General features: G+C 46.4%; 1 protein-coding gene across 2 annotated transcripts in view; it reads right to left on the bottom strand.

Annotated features, from left to right (window-relative positions):
• GRHL1 (grainyhead like transcription factor 1) overlaps positions 1 to 3235 on the bottom strand; it is a 55247-nt gene extending 52012 nt beyond the window's left edge. For both annotated transcript variants that reach the window (XM_007673332.2, XM_029052068.1), the window contains exon 1: positions 3169 to 3235. In XM_007673332.2, coding sequence (XP_007671522.1) covers positions 3169 to 3188 — 20 coding nt within the window. In that variant the 5' untranslated portion in view covers positions 3189 to 3235. The remainder of the gene's footprint in view (positions 1 to 3168) is intronic.
• Between the last annotated feature and the right edge of the window lie 16612 nt (positions 3236 to 19847).

Here is a 19847-nt window from a genome sequence, read left to right as displayed (position 1 = left end):
AGTGCTTGGCACATAGTAAGCGCCTAACAAGGACCGAAGCGGTGTGGCAGAGTGGCCGCAGCCCGGATGTCAGAAGGTCAGGGGTTCTAATCCCGGCTCCGCCACGTGTCTGCGGTGTGGCCTTGGGCGAAGCACTTCACTTCTCCAGCGCTTAGAACAGTGCGTAGCACATGGTAAGCGCTTAACAAGCACCATCGTTATTATTCTCTGGGCCTCACTTCCCTCATCTGTAAAAAATCATTCATTCAGTCGTATTTATTGAGGGCCTACTGTGTGCAGACACTGTACTAAGCGCTTTGGAAGGACAATTCGGCAACCGATAGAGTCCATCCAGGCTTATGGAGATTGAGACTGACTGACAGGGACGGTGTCCGACCCGATTTGCTTGTATCCACCCCAGCGCTTAGTACAGTGCCTGGCACATAGTAAGCGCTTAGCAAAGCCCACAATTACGACGACGATTATTCTGGCAGCCCCACCCGGGACAGGGACTGTGCCCGACCCGCTTTACCCGTATCCACCCCAGCGCTTAGTCCAGTGCCTGGCACATAGTAAGCGCTTACCAAATACCACAATTATTAAGATTATGATGATGTAATTAAATATTTTAAATGTTCAGATTATTAAAATAATTCTGGCAGCCCCACCAGGGCCAGTATCCGACCCGATGTATTCGTATCGACCCCAGCGCTTAGTCCAGTGCCCGCTACGTAGTAAGCGCTTACCAAATACCACAATTATGATTATGATGATGATTCTGGCAGGCCCACCCGGGACCGGGACTGTGTCCGACCCGATTTGCTTATATCCACTCTGGCGTTTAGTCCAGTGCCTGCTATATAGTAAGCGCTTAGCCAGCAGCACAATGATGATGATGATGATTGCGACAGCCCCACCCGGGCCAGTATCCGACCCCATTCACCCGTATCGACCCCAGCGCTTAGTCCAGTGCCTGCTCCATAGTAAGCGCTTACCAAACACCACAATTATGATGATGACGGTGATTGTGGCCGCCCCACCCGGGACAGAGACTGTGCCCGACCCCATTTACTTGTTCCACCCCAACGCCTAGTCCAGTGCCTGCTACATAGTAAGCGCCTACTAAATAGCATAATTAGTATTTATGATGATTATGATTATTCTGGCAGCCCCGGCCGGGATAGGGACTGTGCCCGACCCCGTTTACATGCATCCACCCCAACGCTTAGTCCAGTGCCTGCTATATCGTAAGCGCCTACCAAATAGCATAATTAGTATTATGATGATGATGATTCTGGCGGCCCCACCCGGGACAGGGACTGTGCCCGACCCCATTTACTTGTATCCACCCCAACGCTTAGTCCAGTGCCTGCTCCATATTAAGCGCTTACCAAATAGCATAATAATGATGATGATTGTGGCAGCTCCCCCACCCAGGACAGGGACTGTGCTCAACCCCATTTACTTGGGCAGGAAGGGTCTCTCTCGGTTGCCGAATTGTCCAATCCAAACGCTTAGTCCAGTGCTCTGCACACAGTCGGCGCTCAAGAAATGCGATTGAATGTGTCGACCCCAACGCTTGGTCCAGCGCCTGCTCCATCGTGAGCGCTTACCAAATAGCATAATTATGATGATGATGATGATGATGATTGTGGCAGCCCGATCCCACTTACTTGGGCAGGGAGGGTCTCTGTTGCCGAATTGTCCATTCCAAGCGCTTAGTCCAGTGCTCCGCACATAGTAGGCGCTCAAGAAAGGCGATTGAATTTACTTGTATCCACCCCAACGCTTAGTCCAGCGCCAGCTCCATAGTGAGCGCTTACCAAATAGCATAATTATGATGATGATTGTGGCAGCCCGATTCCACTTACTTGGGCAGGGAGGGTCTCTGTGGCCGAACTGTCCATTCCGAGCGCTCAGTCCAGCGCTCCGCACACAGTAAGCGCTCAATAAATACGACTGAATGAATTAATCTGCATCCACCCCAACGTTCAGTCCGGCGCCTGCTCCATCGTGAGTGCTTACCAAATATCATAATTATGATGATTGTCTACCCCAACGCTCAGTCCAGCGCCTGCTCCATCGTGAGCGCTTACCAAATAGCGTAATTATGATGATGATGATGATGATTGTGGCAGCCCGACCCCATTTATTTGAGGAGGGAGGGTCTCTGTGGCTGAACTGTCCATTCCAAGCGCTCGGCCCAGAGCTCCGCACACAGTAGGTGCTCAATAAATGCGACTGAATGAATTAATCTGCATCCACCCCAACGCTCAGTCCAGCGCCTGCTCCATCGTGAGCGCTTACCAAATAGCATAATTATGATTGTCTACCCCAACACTTAATCCAGCGCCTGCTCCATCGTGAGCGCTTACCAAATAGCATAATTATGATGATTGTCTACCCCAACGCTCAGTCCAGCGCCTGCTCCATCGTGAGCGCTTACCAAATAGCACAATTATGATGATGATTGTCTACCCCAACGCTCAGTCCAGCGCCTGCTCCACCGTGAGCGCTTACCAAATAGCATAATTATGATGATGATTGTCTACCCCAACGCTCAGTCCAGCGCCTGCTCCATCGTGAGCGCTTACCAAATAGCATAATTATGATGATGATTGTCTACCCCAACGCTCAGTCCAGCGCCTGCTCCATCGTGAGCGCTTACCAAATAGCATAATTATGATGATGATTGTCTACCCCAACGCTCAGTCCAGCGCCTGCTCCACCGTGAGCGCTTACCAAATAGCATAATTATGATTGTCTACCCTATCGCTCAGTGCAGCGCCTGCTCCATCGTGAGCGCTTACCAAATAGCATAATTATGATGATGATTGTCTACCCCAACGCTCAGTCCAGCGCCTGCTCCATCGTGAGCGCTTACCAAATAGCATTAATTATGATGCTGATGACTGTGGCAGCCCGATCCCCCTTACTTGGGCAGGGAGGGTCTCTGTGGCCGAACTGTCCATCCCAAGCGCTCAGCCCAGTGCTCCGCACACAGTAGGCGCTCAAGAGAGACGACTGAATGGATCTACTCCTACCCACCCCGACGCTCAGCCCAGTGCCCGCTCCCCGCTAAGCGCCGAGCTCCACCCCAGGCTGGGGACGGCGGTGGCAGGGAGCGGGGCTTGGGTTCGAATCCTGCCCGCTGCACTTGCTGGGGGGCGGGGGGAGTCGGGCACTCACTTGTCGTAGTCCTGGGACATGTCGCAGCGGCCCCCCGGTCCCCGGGGGCGGGAGGAGGAGGCGGAGGAGGTGGAGGAGGAGGCGGGCGGTCCGGGGCGGGCGGTCCGGTGCGGGGAGCGGAGCGGAGCGGAGCGGAGCTGCGATGGTGCCGGCGCGGGGCTGAGCAGCGCTGCGGGCGCTGAGCGTCGGTCCGCTCTGCGCAGGCTCCTCCCTCCCTCCCTCCCTCCCCCCTCCCACCCCGGGGACAGGGGGCGGGGCCCCGGCCCAGCCTCGCACGCCCATTGGCCCGAGGCGCGGCCGGCGGGGCTCCCCATTGGCCCACAGGCGGCGGGTCGGAGGGCGGGGCCGGGGGCGGGGACGGGGGGCGGGGCCTCCTCCGCGCAGGCGCGCGCGCTCTCACGCACTCCCTCACTCATTCAGTCACTCATTCATTCACTCACTCATTCAGTCACTCACTCTCTCACTCCTCACTCATTCATTCATTCATTCATTCACTCATTCATTCATTTCCCCATTCAGTCACTCACTCTCTCACTCATCACTCATTCATTCATCACTCACTCATTCATTCACTCATTCCTTCATTTACTCATTTACTCATTCATTCACCCATTCGTTCATTTACTCATTCAGTCACTCACTCTCTCACTCCTCACTCATTCATTCATCACTCACTCACTCATTCATTCACTCATTCACTCATTCCTTCATTTACTCATTCATTCACCCATTCATCCATTCACTCATTCAGTCACTCACTGTCTCACTCATTCTCTCACTCATTCATTCATTCATCACTCACTCATTCATTCATTTACTCATTCATTCATTTACTCATTGAGTCACTCACTCTGTCACTCATTCTCTCACTCATTCAGTCACTCATTCTCTCACTCACTCACTCTCTCACTCATTCATTCATTCACTCATTCTCTCACTCACTCATCCACTCACTCATTCTCACTCATTCATTCTCTCACTCATTCATTCATTCACTCACTCATTCATTCACTCTCATTCATTCATTCGCTCACTCTCACTCATTCATTCTCTCACTCACTTATTGTCTCACTCATTCATTCTCTCACTCATGCTCTCACTCATTCATTTATTCACTCACTCATTCATTCACTCACTCATTCTCACTCATTCATTCTCACACTCATTCATTTATTCACTCACTCATTCTCACTCATTCATTCTCACACTCATTCATTCATTCACTCATTCTCTCACTCACTCACTCTCTCACTCATTCACTCATTCACTCATTCTCTCACTCACTCATCCACTCACTCATTCTCACTCATTCATTCTCTCACTCATTCATTCATTCACTCACTCATTCATTCACTCTCATTCATTCATTCGCTCACTCTCACTCATTCATTCTCTCACTCACTTATTGTCTCACTCATTCATTCTCTCACTCATGCTCTCACTCATTCATTTATTCACTCACTCATTCATTCACTCACTCATTCTCACTCATTCATTCTCACACTCATTCATTTATTCACTCACTCATTCTCACTCATTCATTCTCACACTCATTCATTTATTCACTCACTCACTCACTCATTCATTCACTCACTCATTCTCACTCATTCATGCTCGCACTCATTCATTCATTCACTCATTCTCTCACTCACTCATTCATTCATTTACTCATTCAATCACTCATTCATTCACTCATTCTCTCACTCATTCATTATTCATTCACTGAGGAGCAGCATGGCCTAGTAGCAAGAGCCTGGGCTTGCGGGTCAGAGGTCATGGGTTCCAATGCTGCCACCGCCACTTGTCTGCTGTGTGACCTTGGGCAAATCACTTCACTCCTCTGAACCTCAATGACCTTTTCTGTAAAATGGGGATTGAGACTGTGAGGCCCTCGTGGGACAATCTGATTACCTTGAATTTACCCCAGTGCTTAGAACAGTGCTTGGCACATAGTAAGTACTTAACAAAAACCATAATAATAATAATTATTATTATTCAATCATTCATTCATATTTTCCAGCGCTTAAAGCAGTGCTTGGCACATATTAAGCGCTTAACAAATGCCATCATTATTATTAGTATTATTATTGAGCACTGACCTTTTTTTTTGTTTTGTTTGGCATTTGTTAAGTGCTTACTATGTGCCAAGCACTGTTCTAAACACTGGGGTAGATATAGGGTAATCGGGTTGTCCCACGTGGGGCTCACAAGCTTCATCCCATCTTCCAGAAGAGGTCACTGAGGCACAGATAAATTAAGTGACTTGCCCAAGGTCACACAGCAGACAAGTGGCGGAGGTGGGATTGGAACCCAGGACCTCTGACTCCTATGCCGGGGCTCTTTCCACTAAGCCACACTGTGTGCTTGGGTGAGGACAAAAGAACAGTAAATAGACACATTACCTGCCCTCAGTAAGCTTACAGTCTATAGGTGAGGACAGACATTAATAGTAATAATAATAATAATAATAATGTTGGTATTTATTAAGCGCTTACTATGTGCCGAGCACTGTTCTAAGCGCTGGGGTAGACACAGGGGAATTGGGTTGTCCCATGTGGGGCTCACAGTCTTAATCCCCATTTTACAGATGAGGGAACTGAGGCACAGAGAAGTTAAGTGACTTGCCCACAGTCACACAGCCGACAAGTGGCAGAGCTGGGATTCGAACTCATGAGCCCTGACTCCAAAGCCCGTGCTCTTTCCACTGAGCCACGCTGCTTCTCCGGGGAGACATTCATTCATTCATTCATTCGTATTCATTGAGTGCTGACCGGGTGCAGAGCACTGGGCTAAACACTTAGGCGAGGACAATACAACAATAAGCAGACACATTACCCGCCAACGAGCTTACAGTCTATAGGTGGGGACAGGCATTAATAGCAATAAGGGGGAGTAATTAATTATTTAATTCATTCGTTAATTCGTATTTATTGAGTGCTGACCAAGTGCAGAGCACTGGGCTAAGCGCTTGGGCGAGGACAATACAACAGTAAGCAGACACATTCCCTGCCCTCAAGGAATTTGCAGTCTGGAGGGGGAGACAGACATTAATAACAATAAAGGGGAAACATTCATTCATTCAGTTGTATTTATTAATAATGATGGCATTTGTTAAGCGCTTACTATGTGCCAAGCACTGTTCTAAGCGCTGAGGGGGAATACGAGCTGATCAGGTTGCCCCACATGGGGCTCACAGTCTTAATCCCCATTTTACAGATGAGGGAACTGAGGCTCGAAGAAGTTAAGCGACTTGCCCAGAGTCACACAGCTGATAAGTGGTGGAGCGGGGATTAGAACCCATGACCTCTGACTCCCAAGCCCGGGCTTTTTCCACTGAGCCACGCTGTTCATTTACTGTGTGCAGAGCACTGTACTAAGCACTTGGGAAGTACAGTTTGGCAACAAATAGAGACAATCCCTGCCCTCAACGGGTTCACAGTCTAGAACGGGGGAGACAGGCATCAAAACAAGTAAACAGGCATCAGTAGCATTATCATAAATAACTAGAATTATAGATATATACACATTATTCATAAAAAAGTAGAATCATAATCATAAAAATGTACATACATATACAAGTGATATGGGGCAGGGAGGGAGGTAGAGCGAAGGGAGAGAGTTGGGGCGATAGGGAGGGGAAGCAGAGGAAAAGGGGGACTTAGACGTTCATAATGATAATAATAATAATAATGTTGGTATTTGTTAAGCGCTTACTATGTGCAGAGCACTGTTCTAAGCGCTTGGGTAGATACAGGGTCATCAGGTTGTCCCACGTGAGGCTCACAGTTAATCCCCATTTTCCAGATGAGGTAACTGAGGCCCAGAGAAGTGAAGTGACTTGCCCACAGTCACCCAGCTGCCAAGTGGCAGAGCCGGGATTTCGAACCCATGACCTCTGACTCCCAAGCCCGGGCTCTTTCCACCGAGCCACGCTGCTTCTCCGTACTAAGCGCCGGAGTGGATACAAACCATTCGGGTTGGGCACAGTCCCTGTCCCGTGTCTCGATTCTCATTTTCCAGATGAGGTCACTGAGGCCCCGAGAAGTGAAGTGACTTGCCGCAGGTGACATAGTGGACAAGAGGAGGGGCCGGGATTAGAACTCGTGGCCTCCTGACTCCCAGGCGCGGGCTCTAGTCACTACACCGTGCTCCATCAGAGACATGGAAGGGTTCCCTTTCTCCTCAAGTGCAGAGATTCTGGATTATGACCCTTGGATCCAATCTTCTTCTCAAGGGCCGGCCTGCTTTCCCTTTCCCGCCACCCCTCTCCCCTTCCCCGGTGGTCTCCCGCCCCTCTACCCTCACTCCCCCTTCCTTTCCTCCCGCCCCTGCCTCCCCGCTACTCTCCAGGATTTAAAATGATAATGTTGCTATTTGTTAAGTGCTTCCTATGTACAGAGCACTGTTCTAAGCGCTGGGGGAGATACAGGGACATCAGGTTGTCCCACGTGGGGCTCACCGTCTTCATCCCCATGAGATGAGGGAACTGAGGCCCAGAGAAGTGAGGTGACTTGCCCACAGTCACACAGCTGACAGAGCCGGCATTCGAACCCAAGACCTCTGACTCCCAAGCCCGGGCTCCTTCCACTGAGCCACGCTGCTTCTCAAAATCGAAGCCCCACATGTGAAAAGCCTTCCTTCGGGTCTCTGCAACATCCCCAACTCCTCCCGGCCTCTCAGTGCTGGGGTATCCAGGCAGCTGTTGCCACCGGCTGCTGCTGCGGGAGATCAATTCACAAAAACAAAAAAGAAAAACATTCTTAAGGCCTACGGTAAATAGCTTAAAGAACCCAGGGTCCACTTTAATCTACCTAGGGAAGAATTTACAAAGGCCCTATCACCGTGGAATATCTAGGCATCCCCAAGGCTGAATTCATTACCAACAAAAGGGAGAAAACCCTCTCATTTCTTTCAAGTCGAGGAGCCGTTCCCGAAAAGAGGGCTCTTTGAGGGTGACAAAGGCCCAGATTTCTTGAGGCTAGAGTGGAGTTCTCTCCCTAGGAAGAAGTAAAAAGACACTGTACTGACACGCAGGTAAAAACAGTCAGTGGTATCTATGGAGTGCTTATTGTGCGAAGGGCACTGTACTGAGCGGCTTGGGAGAGTACAAGAGAGTTAGGAGATAGGATCCCTGGCCGGGAGGAATTTACCCTCTACTAGCCCGGGGAGAGGACAAGAAAGCAGAGTGGACTAATCGAAAGAGCATGGGACTGGAAGTCCAAGGATCTGGGTTCTAATCCTAGTTGTGTGACCTTGGATGAGTCACTGAACTTCTCTGGGCCTCAGTTCCCTCATCTGCAAAATGGAGATTCAAAACCTGTCCTCCTCCTTACTTAGACTGTGAGCCCCGTGAGTGACCTGATTATCTCGAATCTACCCCGATGCAGCCGTGGTTGGGCAAGGATTGAATCTATGTGCTGCCGAATTGTACATTCCAAGTGCTTAGTAATAATAATAATTATAATGTTGGTATTTGTTAAGCACTTACAGAGCACTGTTCTACGCACTGGGGGAGATACAGGGTAATCAGGTTGTCCCACGTGAGGCTCACAGTCTTAATCCCCCTTTTACAGATGAGGGAACTGAGGCCCAGAGAAGTGAAGTGACTTGCCCACGGTCACACAGCTGACAAGTGGTGGATCCGGGAATCGAACCCATGACCCCTGACTCCCAAGCTCGGGCTCTTTCCACTGAGATACGCTGCTTCTCTATACAGTGCTCTGAACACAGTAAGCGCTCAATAAATACAATTGAATGAATGAATAATACAGTGCTCGACACCTAGAAAGTGCTAAACAAATGCTACAGTTATTATCGTTCTACATTAATGGCTAAGGGCTTAAATAATAGAGGATGTTAATCTAGATATTAAGAAGTTTATCAGGTGGGTGTGAGTGCAGCTGGGACTATCCCCTCTGACCTCAGTTTTTTTGTAAGGGGTTGGGGTCCCTCTGGTCTTCGTTTTGGCTTAGGGGGAAAGAGAGGGAGTGTTGAATTTAAGGTCGTTGCGAACCAGGGAGCGTGATTACCAACTCCGTCATCGGGTGCTCTCCCAAGCTCTTAAGACAGTGATCTGTGCACAGAAAGCTCTCAATAAATATTACTGACTGATTGATTGATTAATTGAGTCGATTACTTACCAGCGGAGTAGTCTTCAGTAGTTTCTCTCCTAAAAGCACGCTCAAAGGAGCCCATCAGCCTTTGGTTCTGTGGCCCATTTTGGTGCCGCGTTGGATGAGTCTCCTACACTAATTATCCCTGTCACTAGAGTGGCAAAGGACGGGACTCTTTAAAGCACAGAACGATTGTCCTCATTCATCCTCTTCTAGGAAAGGCCCTGAACCCAGGAAGTAAAATTGACCAATTCATTTATAGAATGGATTTTATTTCTGCATCTAATCCCGTTTAAGGCCTGAAATACGAGAGGCTGAGTTTTTAATAGCATCTGCCGTACTTACCCAGCGAGGATATTGGTTGATTACTGAGCGGCCAGTCCACCACTCGACCAGCTACTGACTGTCACAGCTTCCACCCCTCAGCATCCCCTGCCTCTCGGCCTTCATCAATATGTCCTACGGGACTGGAAGAATTACTCGGTCTGTTGATACATCCCCTTGGCTTTTCCTCCACAATATTTCCTGGATCTGCCTCTTTCTCTCCATCCACCACCCGGGGTTCAAGTCCTCATCGTTTCTGGCTGACATCATCAACCTTCTCCCTGCTCTTCTGCTTCCACTTTTTGCCTTCTCCAATTCCTAATTCACTCAGCTGCCCAGATCATCTTTCTAAAACATCATTCTGCTCACATCTCCCCTCTCCTCAAAAACTGTCAATTGTACCCATTCCTCTTCACCTCAAGCAGAAACTCCTGACCGCTAGCTTTAAGGCCCTCCATCTGCTCTCTCCCTCCTACTTATCCACTCTCTTCCCCCATTACAACCGCTCGCAATCTCCGTTCCTGTCGGTCACTTCTAACCTTTTGCTCACAACCTTCCTCTTGCCTGGAACTCCCTCCTCTTTCAAATCCATCAGTCCTCAGCTCTCCCCCTCTTCAAAACTCTTCTGAGATCAATCTCCTCCCTAATTAATTTCTCTTCTCACTAGGTCATATTCCCCAACTTCCATCTCAGCACTCCTTGGCCAATTACGCACTGATGGACTCACACCCACCCATAGCACTTCTCTACATATCAATTTACACGCTTGTTTACTTGTTTCAAGGTCTGTCTTCCCCCTCTAGACTGTGAGCCCTTTGTTGGGCAGGGACTGTATCTGTTGCTGAATTGTACATTCCAAGCGCTTAGTACAGTGCTCTGCACACAGAAGGCCCTCAATAAAGACGATTGAATGACTGAATGAATGAATGAAATACGATTGAGTGAATGAATGCTTGACTATTTTAAACCCTTACTCATCCGCATCCCCATTTTTCTCTTCTATATATTAATTATTTTGTGTGTTTCCCCCACTAAACTGTATACACCTTGAGGCCAAGCATCATGTCTTCTATTGTACTCTTCTAAGTTCTTAGTAAAGTGCCCTCAAATACCGTTGATTGATTAATTATCAGGAAGTCTTACGCAGGCTTCAGTAATCTGACCGATGAAATCTATTCTGTTCTCTGTAGATGAACCACAGGGGTCGTATTTATGAAGCACTTACTATGGTGGATACAAGCAAATCAGGTTGGGCACAGTCTCTGTCCCAAATGGGGCTCACTGTCTTAATCCCCATTTTACAGATGAGGTCACCGAGGTACAGAGAAGTGAAGTGACTTGTCCAGTGTCCAGCAAACAAGTGGTGGAGTCGGGATTAGAACCCAGGTCTTTCTGACTCTCCTGTCTGGGCCCTATTAAGGACAGCCTATTCTGCACTGCCAAACCAGGGAGAGGAGGCAATGAGAGAGAGCCAGACCAAAGAAGCTTGAGGATGAAGTGATGGGAAGTTCTACTTGCTTGTTTGATTGCTTGGTCTTTTTTGTTTTGTTTTTGGTATTTGTTGTGCACTTACTAGGTACCAGGCACTAAACTAAGCGCTGGGGTAGATATACTACCCAGACATGGAAAGGATTGACAGATCGATAACTCTTTCCCGTTTCTGTGGGTGGTGGTGCATGGCCGTTCTTAGTTGGTGGAGACCTTGGGCAAGTTACTTAACTTCTCTGTGCCTCAGTTACCTCCTCTGTAAAATGGAGATTAACTGTGAGCCTCAGGTGGGTCAACCTGATTACCTGTATCTACCCCAGCGCTTAGAACAGTGCTCTGCACATAGTAGGCGCTTAACAAATACCAATATTATTATTATTATTGTTACTTAGATTAGATCCAGTCTATGTTCCATAACAACTTTCTACAACTTTCTTACCTTTAGTCCCTGGGCTGGCTGTCTCTGGTTTATTTCACTACGGCTCTCAGGAATCTCACTAACTTCACATCTCTCCCCGTCATTTGATAGACTTGATTTGTTTTAGAAAAACCAGTAAGGTAGAGAAGGATAGAAAAGGTCTTTACCTTCCCCAGTGAGTGAGGTGCCCAATTGTGTCACTATTTTTGCATATAATATTCTTTGTTTAACTCTACAATACCCATTCATTACCTACTGTTTCTACAACTAAAGGGGTAGAATTAGGCATCAGAGGTTAAGCTGATCTTATGTTTGGCAAACCTTTTTTTAAAGTGCCAACAGCTCTATTTTTCTTACCATTATTATACAAATCTCCCTTTGTAAAGTGCACCGCACAAAATCCCGTGTCACTTCTTCATTCCGCACTTTCCAGGCACCTTTCACAGCACAGAACATAAAGTGGGCAATCAATAAACGTTACCGCTAGTACTCCTATGAGGTTAGAGGGAGCAGATATTATCGATGAGGAAACAGGGATAGTAAGTTAAAAGATTTGCTTAGGGCCATGATTATCAACTCCCATCCAATTCTCTCTCCACTCCACTATCATTCTGCTTTCATCATTTCTGCTCGGCACAGTTGAGGTAACTATATAAAAGAAACCCTTCTGGCTGGACGAGATGATACTGTGCTTGGAGGAGATGCTCAGTCAATGTTTTTTGGATGACGAAGTAGGGCCGGGGAGCATTTCTGATCCTTGCCACCATCCAATCCAGACTTGCCCAAGGTCACAGAGCAGACAAGTGGTGGAACTGGGATTAGAACACAGGTCCTTCTGACTCCCGGGCCCATCCAACTCGGGCTTGACAACGGCTAAACCCAAGTGCCAAAGGGCAATATTTTAACAGTCAACTGCAATCGCCCATTACAAACAATCTATTGTACTTCAGCCCAGGTTTGGAATAATTGCCTTGGCCAGTGAATAGGGAAGGACTAGCTTTGTGTTGACCTGAGGAGGTCCTATAACTGAAGAGAGAGAGAGAGAGAGCCTCTACCCCTCAACTGCGTCTCTAGACTGTCAGCTCGTTGTGGGCAGGGAATGAGTCTGTTAATTGACATACTCTCCCAAGAGCTCAGTACGGTGCTCTGCGTACAGTAAGCGCTCAATAAATACGAATGAATGAATGGTTATGGAGGAGATTCATTCTCTCAGTTGGATTCAATAGTTGAAGCCAGAACAATTTTCCAGATCTCCCACCTTGCGGGAAGGGGCTTCTGGACAGCCCCGGAGGGAGTACAGTACAGTTAATAATAATAATGTTGGCATTTATTAAGTGCTTACTATGTGCAGAGCACCGTTCTAAGCGCTGGGGTAGATACAGGGTCATCAGGTTGTTCCACGTGAAGCTCACGGTCTTAATCCCCATTTTAGAGATGAGGTAACTGAGGCCCAGAGAAGTGAAGTGACTTGCCCACAGTCACACAGCTGCCAAGTGGCAGATCCAGGATTCGAACCCATGACCTCTGACTCCCAAGCCCAGGCTCTTTTCACTGAGCCACGCTGCTTCTCCAAGAGACATGATCCCTACCCTCAAGGAGCTTAAACTCAGTCTAGAGGGGACTCAGACACTTGGTTAAATAACATGAATCAGTTTGTTGAAAGAGGGATTTATTGGCCGAATTCATACCCCCCTGCTTGAACCAAGAGCTCCTTCTTTTCCCCCCAGGGGAAGTCCTGGTTATAAGGTCTACTCCTAAATAACAGTGCCTCAGTTGCTGAGTAAATCAGAGGGTGATCACTGCACTTCATGTGAATGACATTGTCTGGCAGGAAATCTCTCGAAAATACCAGGAATTCTCTTAATGGATTGCTGCTCTTAGAAAATTCAATATTGAGCTGCGGCAACGTTGAAGTCGTCATAAGGGTGACAGACATAATGCAGTGAACTGGGGTACATCCTAAGGAAGCAATATTTGAACATCTTCTATTCACTGCAGGGATATTTGTGACTTTATGTGACTACTTAGATGGTGATATTGTTACACTGTACTCTTTCAGTGCTTAATTCAGCACTCTGCATTCAATTAGTGCTCAATAAATACAATCGATGGATTGATCGAATCCCATATGGGACAGGAACTGTGTCCACCCTGGCTATCTTGCTTTGAATTTTCTTATTTTTAAGCGCTCACTATGTGCCAAACATGAGCTTAATACAGTGCTTGGCACATAATAAGTGCTTTAAAAATACCAAAATTATCATTATTATTATTTAGGTAATGCCATTCTGTACTTTCAGAGCATTTCAGTGAAGTAATGCAAGCACACTAACAAGCTTAATGTGGGCATAAATCGGTTCCATTATCAAAAACGGCACTTCCTGGAGCTCTCACTACTGGCTGAAGAATACGTTATTAGGGGCTCCAGGCATCTGCAAAGTAGGGACATTTGCAAACTAAATGACAACAACAAACAGATACGGAACAGAATGCCATAAACACATAAATATACATCAGCTGAACAGAGTTTTTAATTCTGAAATTCCAAATAGCAGGGAAGGAGAAATGGTGGGGGTATTTTCTGGTCAATAAACAGGGCCAAACAAATAGAGATTATTTGCCTAGAGAAACCCCTTAGGCGATAGGGATGCAGATTTATTCACTCTATCAAAGAGCTTCCAACCGCTCAGAGAGCCTAGCTTCAAAGGGAGAGATCTGGTTAGTGTCCAGGGTTTATTCCACGATGGTTCTCTGCCATAATCAACACCGATAATCCCTTACAATAATGTAGGAGTTTGGCGGTGGGGCTTGAAAACGCCTGCTTCTTTTCACTTGAGTTTCTTCAAAAATAGTTGGGAGGTTTGTTCACTGGCAAGGATGCTAGTCATTTTAGGTGATGCATGTAAACTGAAATAATGATATATGCTATTGTTGGGAGTAACAGAGATGGGGATTGCATTTAGGAAGGGTTTTCTTTTTTAAATCCCTTTATCTATAAAAGTCACCCAGCTTACTATACGTCCCCTAAATATGGTTTCCTCTTAAAGCACTGTGTGCAAATCCTTATAACAGATAGGATCAGGGGAGCTTGGAGATAAAAATCACATTGAGTTCAAATCTTTTATTTTCGAAAGGGAGTAGATTTATATATTGAAGGGCTGTAAATTTAGTGCTGTGAATTCCTCGGACCAAAGTGTCAAAAACCACCCAACCACTACATTCTAGTTAGTTTTCAAGATTTTTACCCAACGAAATTTCATATACTTGAAGAAACAAGTATATTTAAATAGGATTACATTATAAAATATATTTAAATTTTTTAAAAAAGACTACAGTGAGGGCAATATACTAAAGGCAACAACAAAATATATATAGTTTAAAAAATATAAATTTTATATAAATATAAAAAATATACTAAAGGCATATATACTAATATACTAAAGGCAATATGCCAAATATACTAAATACTATACAGTACAGACTTTCAGGAATGCAAAGTGTTTGTATTTTAAATAAACTAGGCGTTGATTTAGAAATAAATCTCAAGAACTTTTGACAGTGAAAGGAAGAATTTTTGGGAAAACGTGGAGTGGTCAGGATTATCAGTTTTGTATTGGCTGTTTCAGCCGCATTTGGCATCTACAGGTAAACTTTAATGACAGAGCTGTCATCTTCACAGATTAAGGCTAACTCTGTAACATTTGGGCTCACAATCTGTATTTTACAATCATTCAAACGATTATAAGTTTGAGGTCAAAACTATGAATTTTAAAGTTTTCGTCTTCTTAAAATAGCCACGAAATAATGGCTCCTCACCACTTTTAATGTAGAAGAACACTGGTTTTTCTCTGAAAGCTTTTGGCAACTGAAGGAAAAAATAAATCCCGCAAATAACAAAGATCTTCAGATAGGATACACAAGGAGAGGCCTCCCCAGGCTTCAGCTCTCCAAGCCTCAATTTAGTGCAGCAATGGCCAGATGAATTTTGCCTCAGGAGAGAAGAGCTCCAGGTCAGTGAGATAGGGCACACCTGGGGTTCATCAACTTACTCAACTCTCAGCACATTGACATGGTAGTGTTGATTGATGAAAATCCTGGGAATCACTCATTCATTCAGTCATATTTATCGAGTACCCACTGTGTGCGGAACACTGTGCTACTCTCTTGGAGAGTACACTGCAATAATAGACAGACACTTTCCCTGCCTACAAAGAGCTAATAGTCTAGAGGGGCAGAAAACCAAGCAAATCAATCAATCCTCTTCATTGAGCATTTACAGTGTGCAGAGCACTGTACTAAGTGCTTGGGAGAGTACGATGCAAAACTGGTTAGACACGTTCCCTGCCCGTTAGGCAAATTGTGACACTTTAAAAACATGTTTTTTTAACTCCCTCTCTAGACCGTAATTATAATAGTAATAATGGTGGTATTTGTTAAGCGCTTACTATGTGCAAAGCACTGTTCTAAGCGCTGGGGGGGCGGATACAAGGTGATCAGGTTGTCCCATGTGGGGCTCACAGTCTTCATCCCCATTTTACAGATGAGGTCACTGAGGCACAGAGAAGTTAAGTGACTTGCCCAAAGTCGCACAGCTGACAAGTGGCAGAGCCGGGATTAGAACCCATGACCTCTGACTCCCAAGCCCGGGCTCTTTCCGCTGAGCCACACTGCTTTTCTGCAAGCTTGCTGAGGGCAGGGAGTGTGTCTACCAACTCTTGTATTCAGTATAGTGAATACAGTATAGTGCTCTGCGCAAACTAAGTGCTCAATAAATATGATTGATTGACCTTGACTCTTTCTTCCTCGAAATAGCCAGGAGGCCCAAGCGGTCTAAAGAAGGAAGGCAAAATTGATTAACACACAATTTGACTTTCTCAGAGTGAAAAGAAAAGGATCTTGAACCAAGCTTTGCTTATATTTAGTACAGATGAAGCCTTCTCCATTTTGGGGGTTGGCCAGATCTGTGTAGGATTCATGAGAGAAAAAAATCCTTACCCATTACTTTTTAATTTTGGCTTTTTATAATGATAACCGTGGTATTCTTTAGGTGCTTGCTAGGTGTCAAGCACTGTTCTACGCTCTGAGGAAGATACATTTTTCCATTTAATACTTTAATGCAATTAATGACGATAACCGTCCTCGAGACTGTAAGCTGGTCGTGGGCAGGGAACGGTCCACCACCTCTGTTATATCGTACTCTCCCAAGCACCTTAGTACAGTGTTCTCTGCACACGGCACTCCATAAATATGATTGATTGATTGATTGATTGAATGATGGGATTTATTAAGCACTACGGACCAAAGTATTCACACACACCCGCCGGTATTAACATGCTTCATATGCTGTATTACTTCTTCCTATTTGTAATTAGGAAGCAGCGTGGCTCAGTGGAAAGAGCCCTGGCTTGGGAGTCAGAGGTCATGGGTTCGAATCCCGGCTCTCCCGTTTGTCAGCTGTGTGACTGTGAGCAAATGACTTCACTTCTCTGTGCCTCAGTTACCTCATCTGTAAAATGGGGATTAATGTGAGCCTCACGTGGGACAACCTGATGACCCTGTATCTACCCCGGCGCTTAGAACAGTGCTCTGCACATAGTAAGCGCTTAACAAATACCAACATAGTTACCATTTTACAGATGAGGAAACGGTGCCCCAGAGAGCTGAAATGATTTGCCCACATTCACAAAGCACTGGCCGACCAGGGATTAAGACCCCTGTCTCCTAACTCCCAGCCCCTTGCTCTTTGCCCTATGCCATTAAGAGATTATCGGTAGCCCTCTTGCTCTAACTGAAAAAAAAATACTGGCGCTCATAAAAGTGAGATTTCACTTATTTCCCCTTCATACCACTTTGCCCTTAGGCTCAAAGTGAATGAGACCTGCATTCCACCTCTGAAAACCCTCTCTTTTGCTCCTTTATCTCTCTGCCAAATTATCTTTAGGGCAGCTTGTCTCTACACTGAAAGTTTGTCTCTACACTATAAACTTGTTATGGCTAGGGAACGTTTCTGCTCATTTTGTTGCACGGTACTCTTCCAAGCAGTTAGTACAGTGCTCTGCACTTAAGTACCCAGTAAATAGCAGTGACTGATTGATTGGGGTGACGCTTCAACTAGCCATTGGCAACAGGGAAGAAAATTGTTCTGAAAAATGTGAATCAAACGAAAGAACTAATACCTAACCATTTCTAAAAGGCTGGGTGAAGGAGTCTATGCCTTGATATCATCTTTCCATGTATTCCGAATACAGAATACAACCAAATGATATGATGCTGCAGTGATAAATGTTTGGTTCATTCAAAAATGCAAACCAGGCAGGGTCATCAAATCTGTGGGACATCAACTCTTGGGATTCCCCCTGGGTCATCAGCTTCATCACCACAGCTTTATGGGCAATGGTAGACAGAGCCCAGGCTTGGGAGTCAGAAGGACGTGGGTTCTAATCCCAGCTCTGCCGCTTGCCTGCTGTGGGACCTTGGGTAAGTCACTTCACTTCTCTGGGCCTCAGTTACCTCATCTGGAAAATGGGGATTAAGACTGTGTCCACCCTGACGAATTTGTATCTACCCCAGTGCTGAGAACAGTGCTTGGCACATAGTAAACCCTTAACAAGTACCATAATTATGATTATTTCTCCTGCGTGACTCATCACCATTGTGCCAGAAGGGAGAGCAGCGTGGCTCAGTGGAAAGAGCACGGGCTTTGGAGTCAGGGCTCATGAGTTCGAATCCCAGCTCTGCCACTTGTCGGCTGTGTGACTGTGGGCAAGTCACTTCACTTCTCTGGGCCTCAGTTCCCTCATCTGTAAAATGGGGATGAAGACTGTGAGCCCCACGTGGGACAACCTGATTCCCCTATGTCTACCCCAGCGCTTAGAACAGTGCTCGGCACATAGTAAGCGCTTAACAAATACCAACATTATTAAGGGAGAGGAGGCTCACCACTATTTTCTTCCCCTTTTCCACTTATCCGGTTTTCAGTGACACAGCCCTGGATGCCTATATTATGCCTGCCCGTTGTTGGGTAGGGATTGACTCTATTTGTTGCCGAACTGTACTTTCCAAGAGCTTAATACAGTGCTCTGTACACAATAAGTGGTCAATAAATACGATCGAATGAATGAATCAATGTCTGTCTTGGTTCCTGCCATTGAGTCCTGAGACTTGGAAAATGGCACCCATGCTTATAAGGACCTGAGAGCAAAAGAAGGGCTTTAGGTCCATACGCAGACCTGTTCGACAACTATAAAGTTTCCTTAAGCTTCTGCAAAGAACCTGTTTGGTGGGCGTCCTCCTCACGCCATTATTTCTTGACATATTTAGGGGGTCAGAAAGGGGTGCCTGGCATCCCTTGAGTGTCATAAACTGATTCCAATTTTTCCTTCTCCCTCTATTTCCTTTATTCTCCCTTCTCTCTGTCCTCTCCCCATCTTCCCACTCTTAGGCCTCACTCCCACTTTCAGTAACTAAAACGGTGGACACCTTCGTCTTGTTCCTGGCCTTCCCAATCTGAGGCCTTACTCCACTTTCGGTAACTAAAACGGTGGACACCTCCGTCCTGTTCCTGGCCCGGCTAGGTAGCCGACGTGGTTGTTCTGAGAAAAGATCCAGCGAAAGAAGAGCAGCTACAACCATTTCTCTAGTCACTAGTCACTGGCTGGCGGCCACTCCCTGCATCTAGTGGGAAGCTAGAGTTCATATCTTAACTCCATAGCAGGTTTCCCATCTCCACTGCTAGCAGGACTATTTTTTTTTTAAATGTTACTTGTTAAGCAGTACGTGCCAGGCACTGTACTTTGCGCTGGGGTGGATCCAAGATAATCAGGTGGGACACAGTCCACGACCCACACGGGGCTCACGGTCTTAATCTCCATTTCAAAGATGACGATACTGAGGTGAAGAGAACTGAAGTGACTTGCCCAAGGTCACACAGCAGGCAAGGGGCAGATCCGGGATTAGAACCCAGGTCTTTCCGTCTCCCAGGTCCGTGCTCGGTCCGCTAGAACAAGCTACGCTGGGTCCTTCCTGGGACTTTTAGCCGGTTAGCAAAAACAGTAGCAGGAACAACTTTTATTTACCTTCTCTTGTCACTGATTAGGCTTTGGTCCGCTCTGTACCAAGAGTGTTTAGTCGGTTAAATACGTTTTCAGCAGCATGTGTGTGTTTGTATGTGTATTTGTGAGAGTAAGCCTACGTGGGCTGTTTTTCTCCTTGTCTCTAGAGCCACCTCACCACCCAATTTCTCTACTCTGGTTCCTGACCGTCACCCTGTATGAAGCACGGCTCTTTCGCTAGCCTCACCTATCATTACGCACCAGCATCATCAACGATGGCACGAA

The sequence above is a fragment of the Ornithorhynchus anatinus genome, chromosome X1 (genome assembly GCF_004115215.2).
Source record: "Ornithorhynchus anatinus isolate Pmale09 chromosome X1, mOrnAna1.pri.v4, whole genome shotgun sequence".
Classification (NCBI taxonomy): Eukaryota; Metazoa; Chordata; class Mammalia; order Monotremata; family Ornithorhynchidae; genus Ornithorhynchus; species Ornithorhynchus anatinus.
Note: the sequence above shows the minus strand (reverse complement) of the source record. Positions and strands in the feature narration are given on the sequence as shown.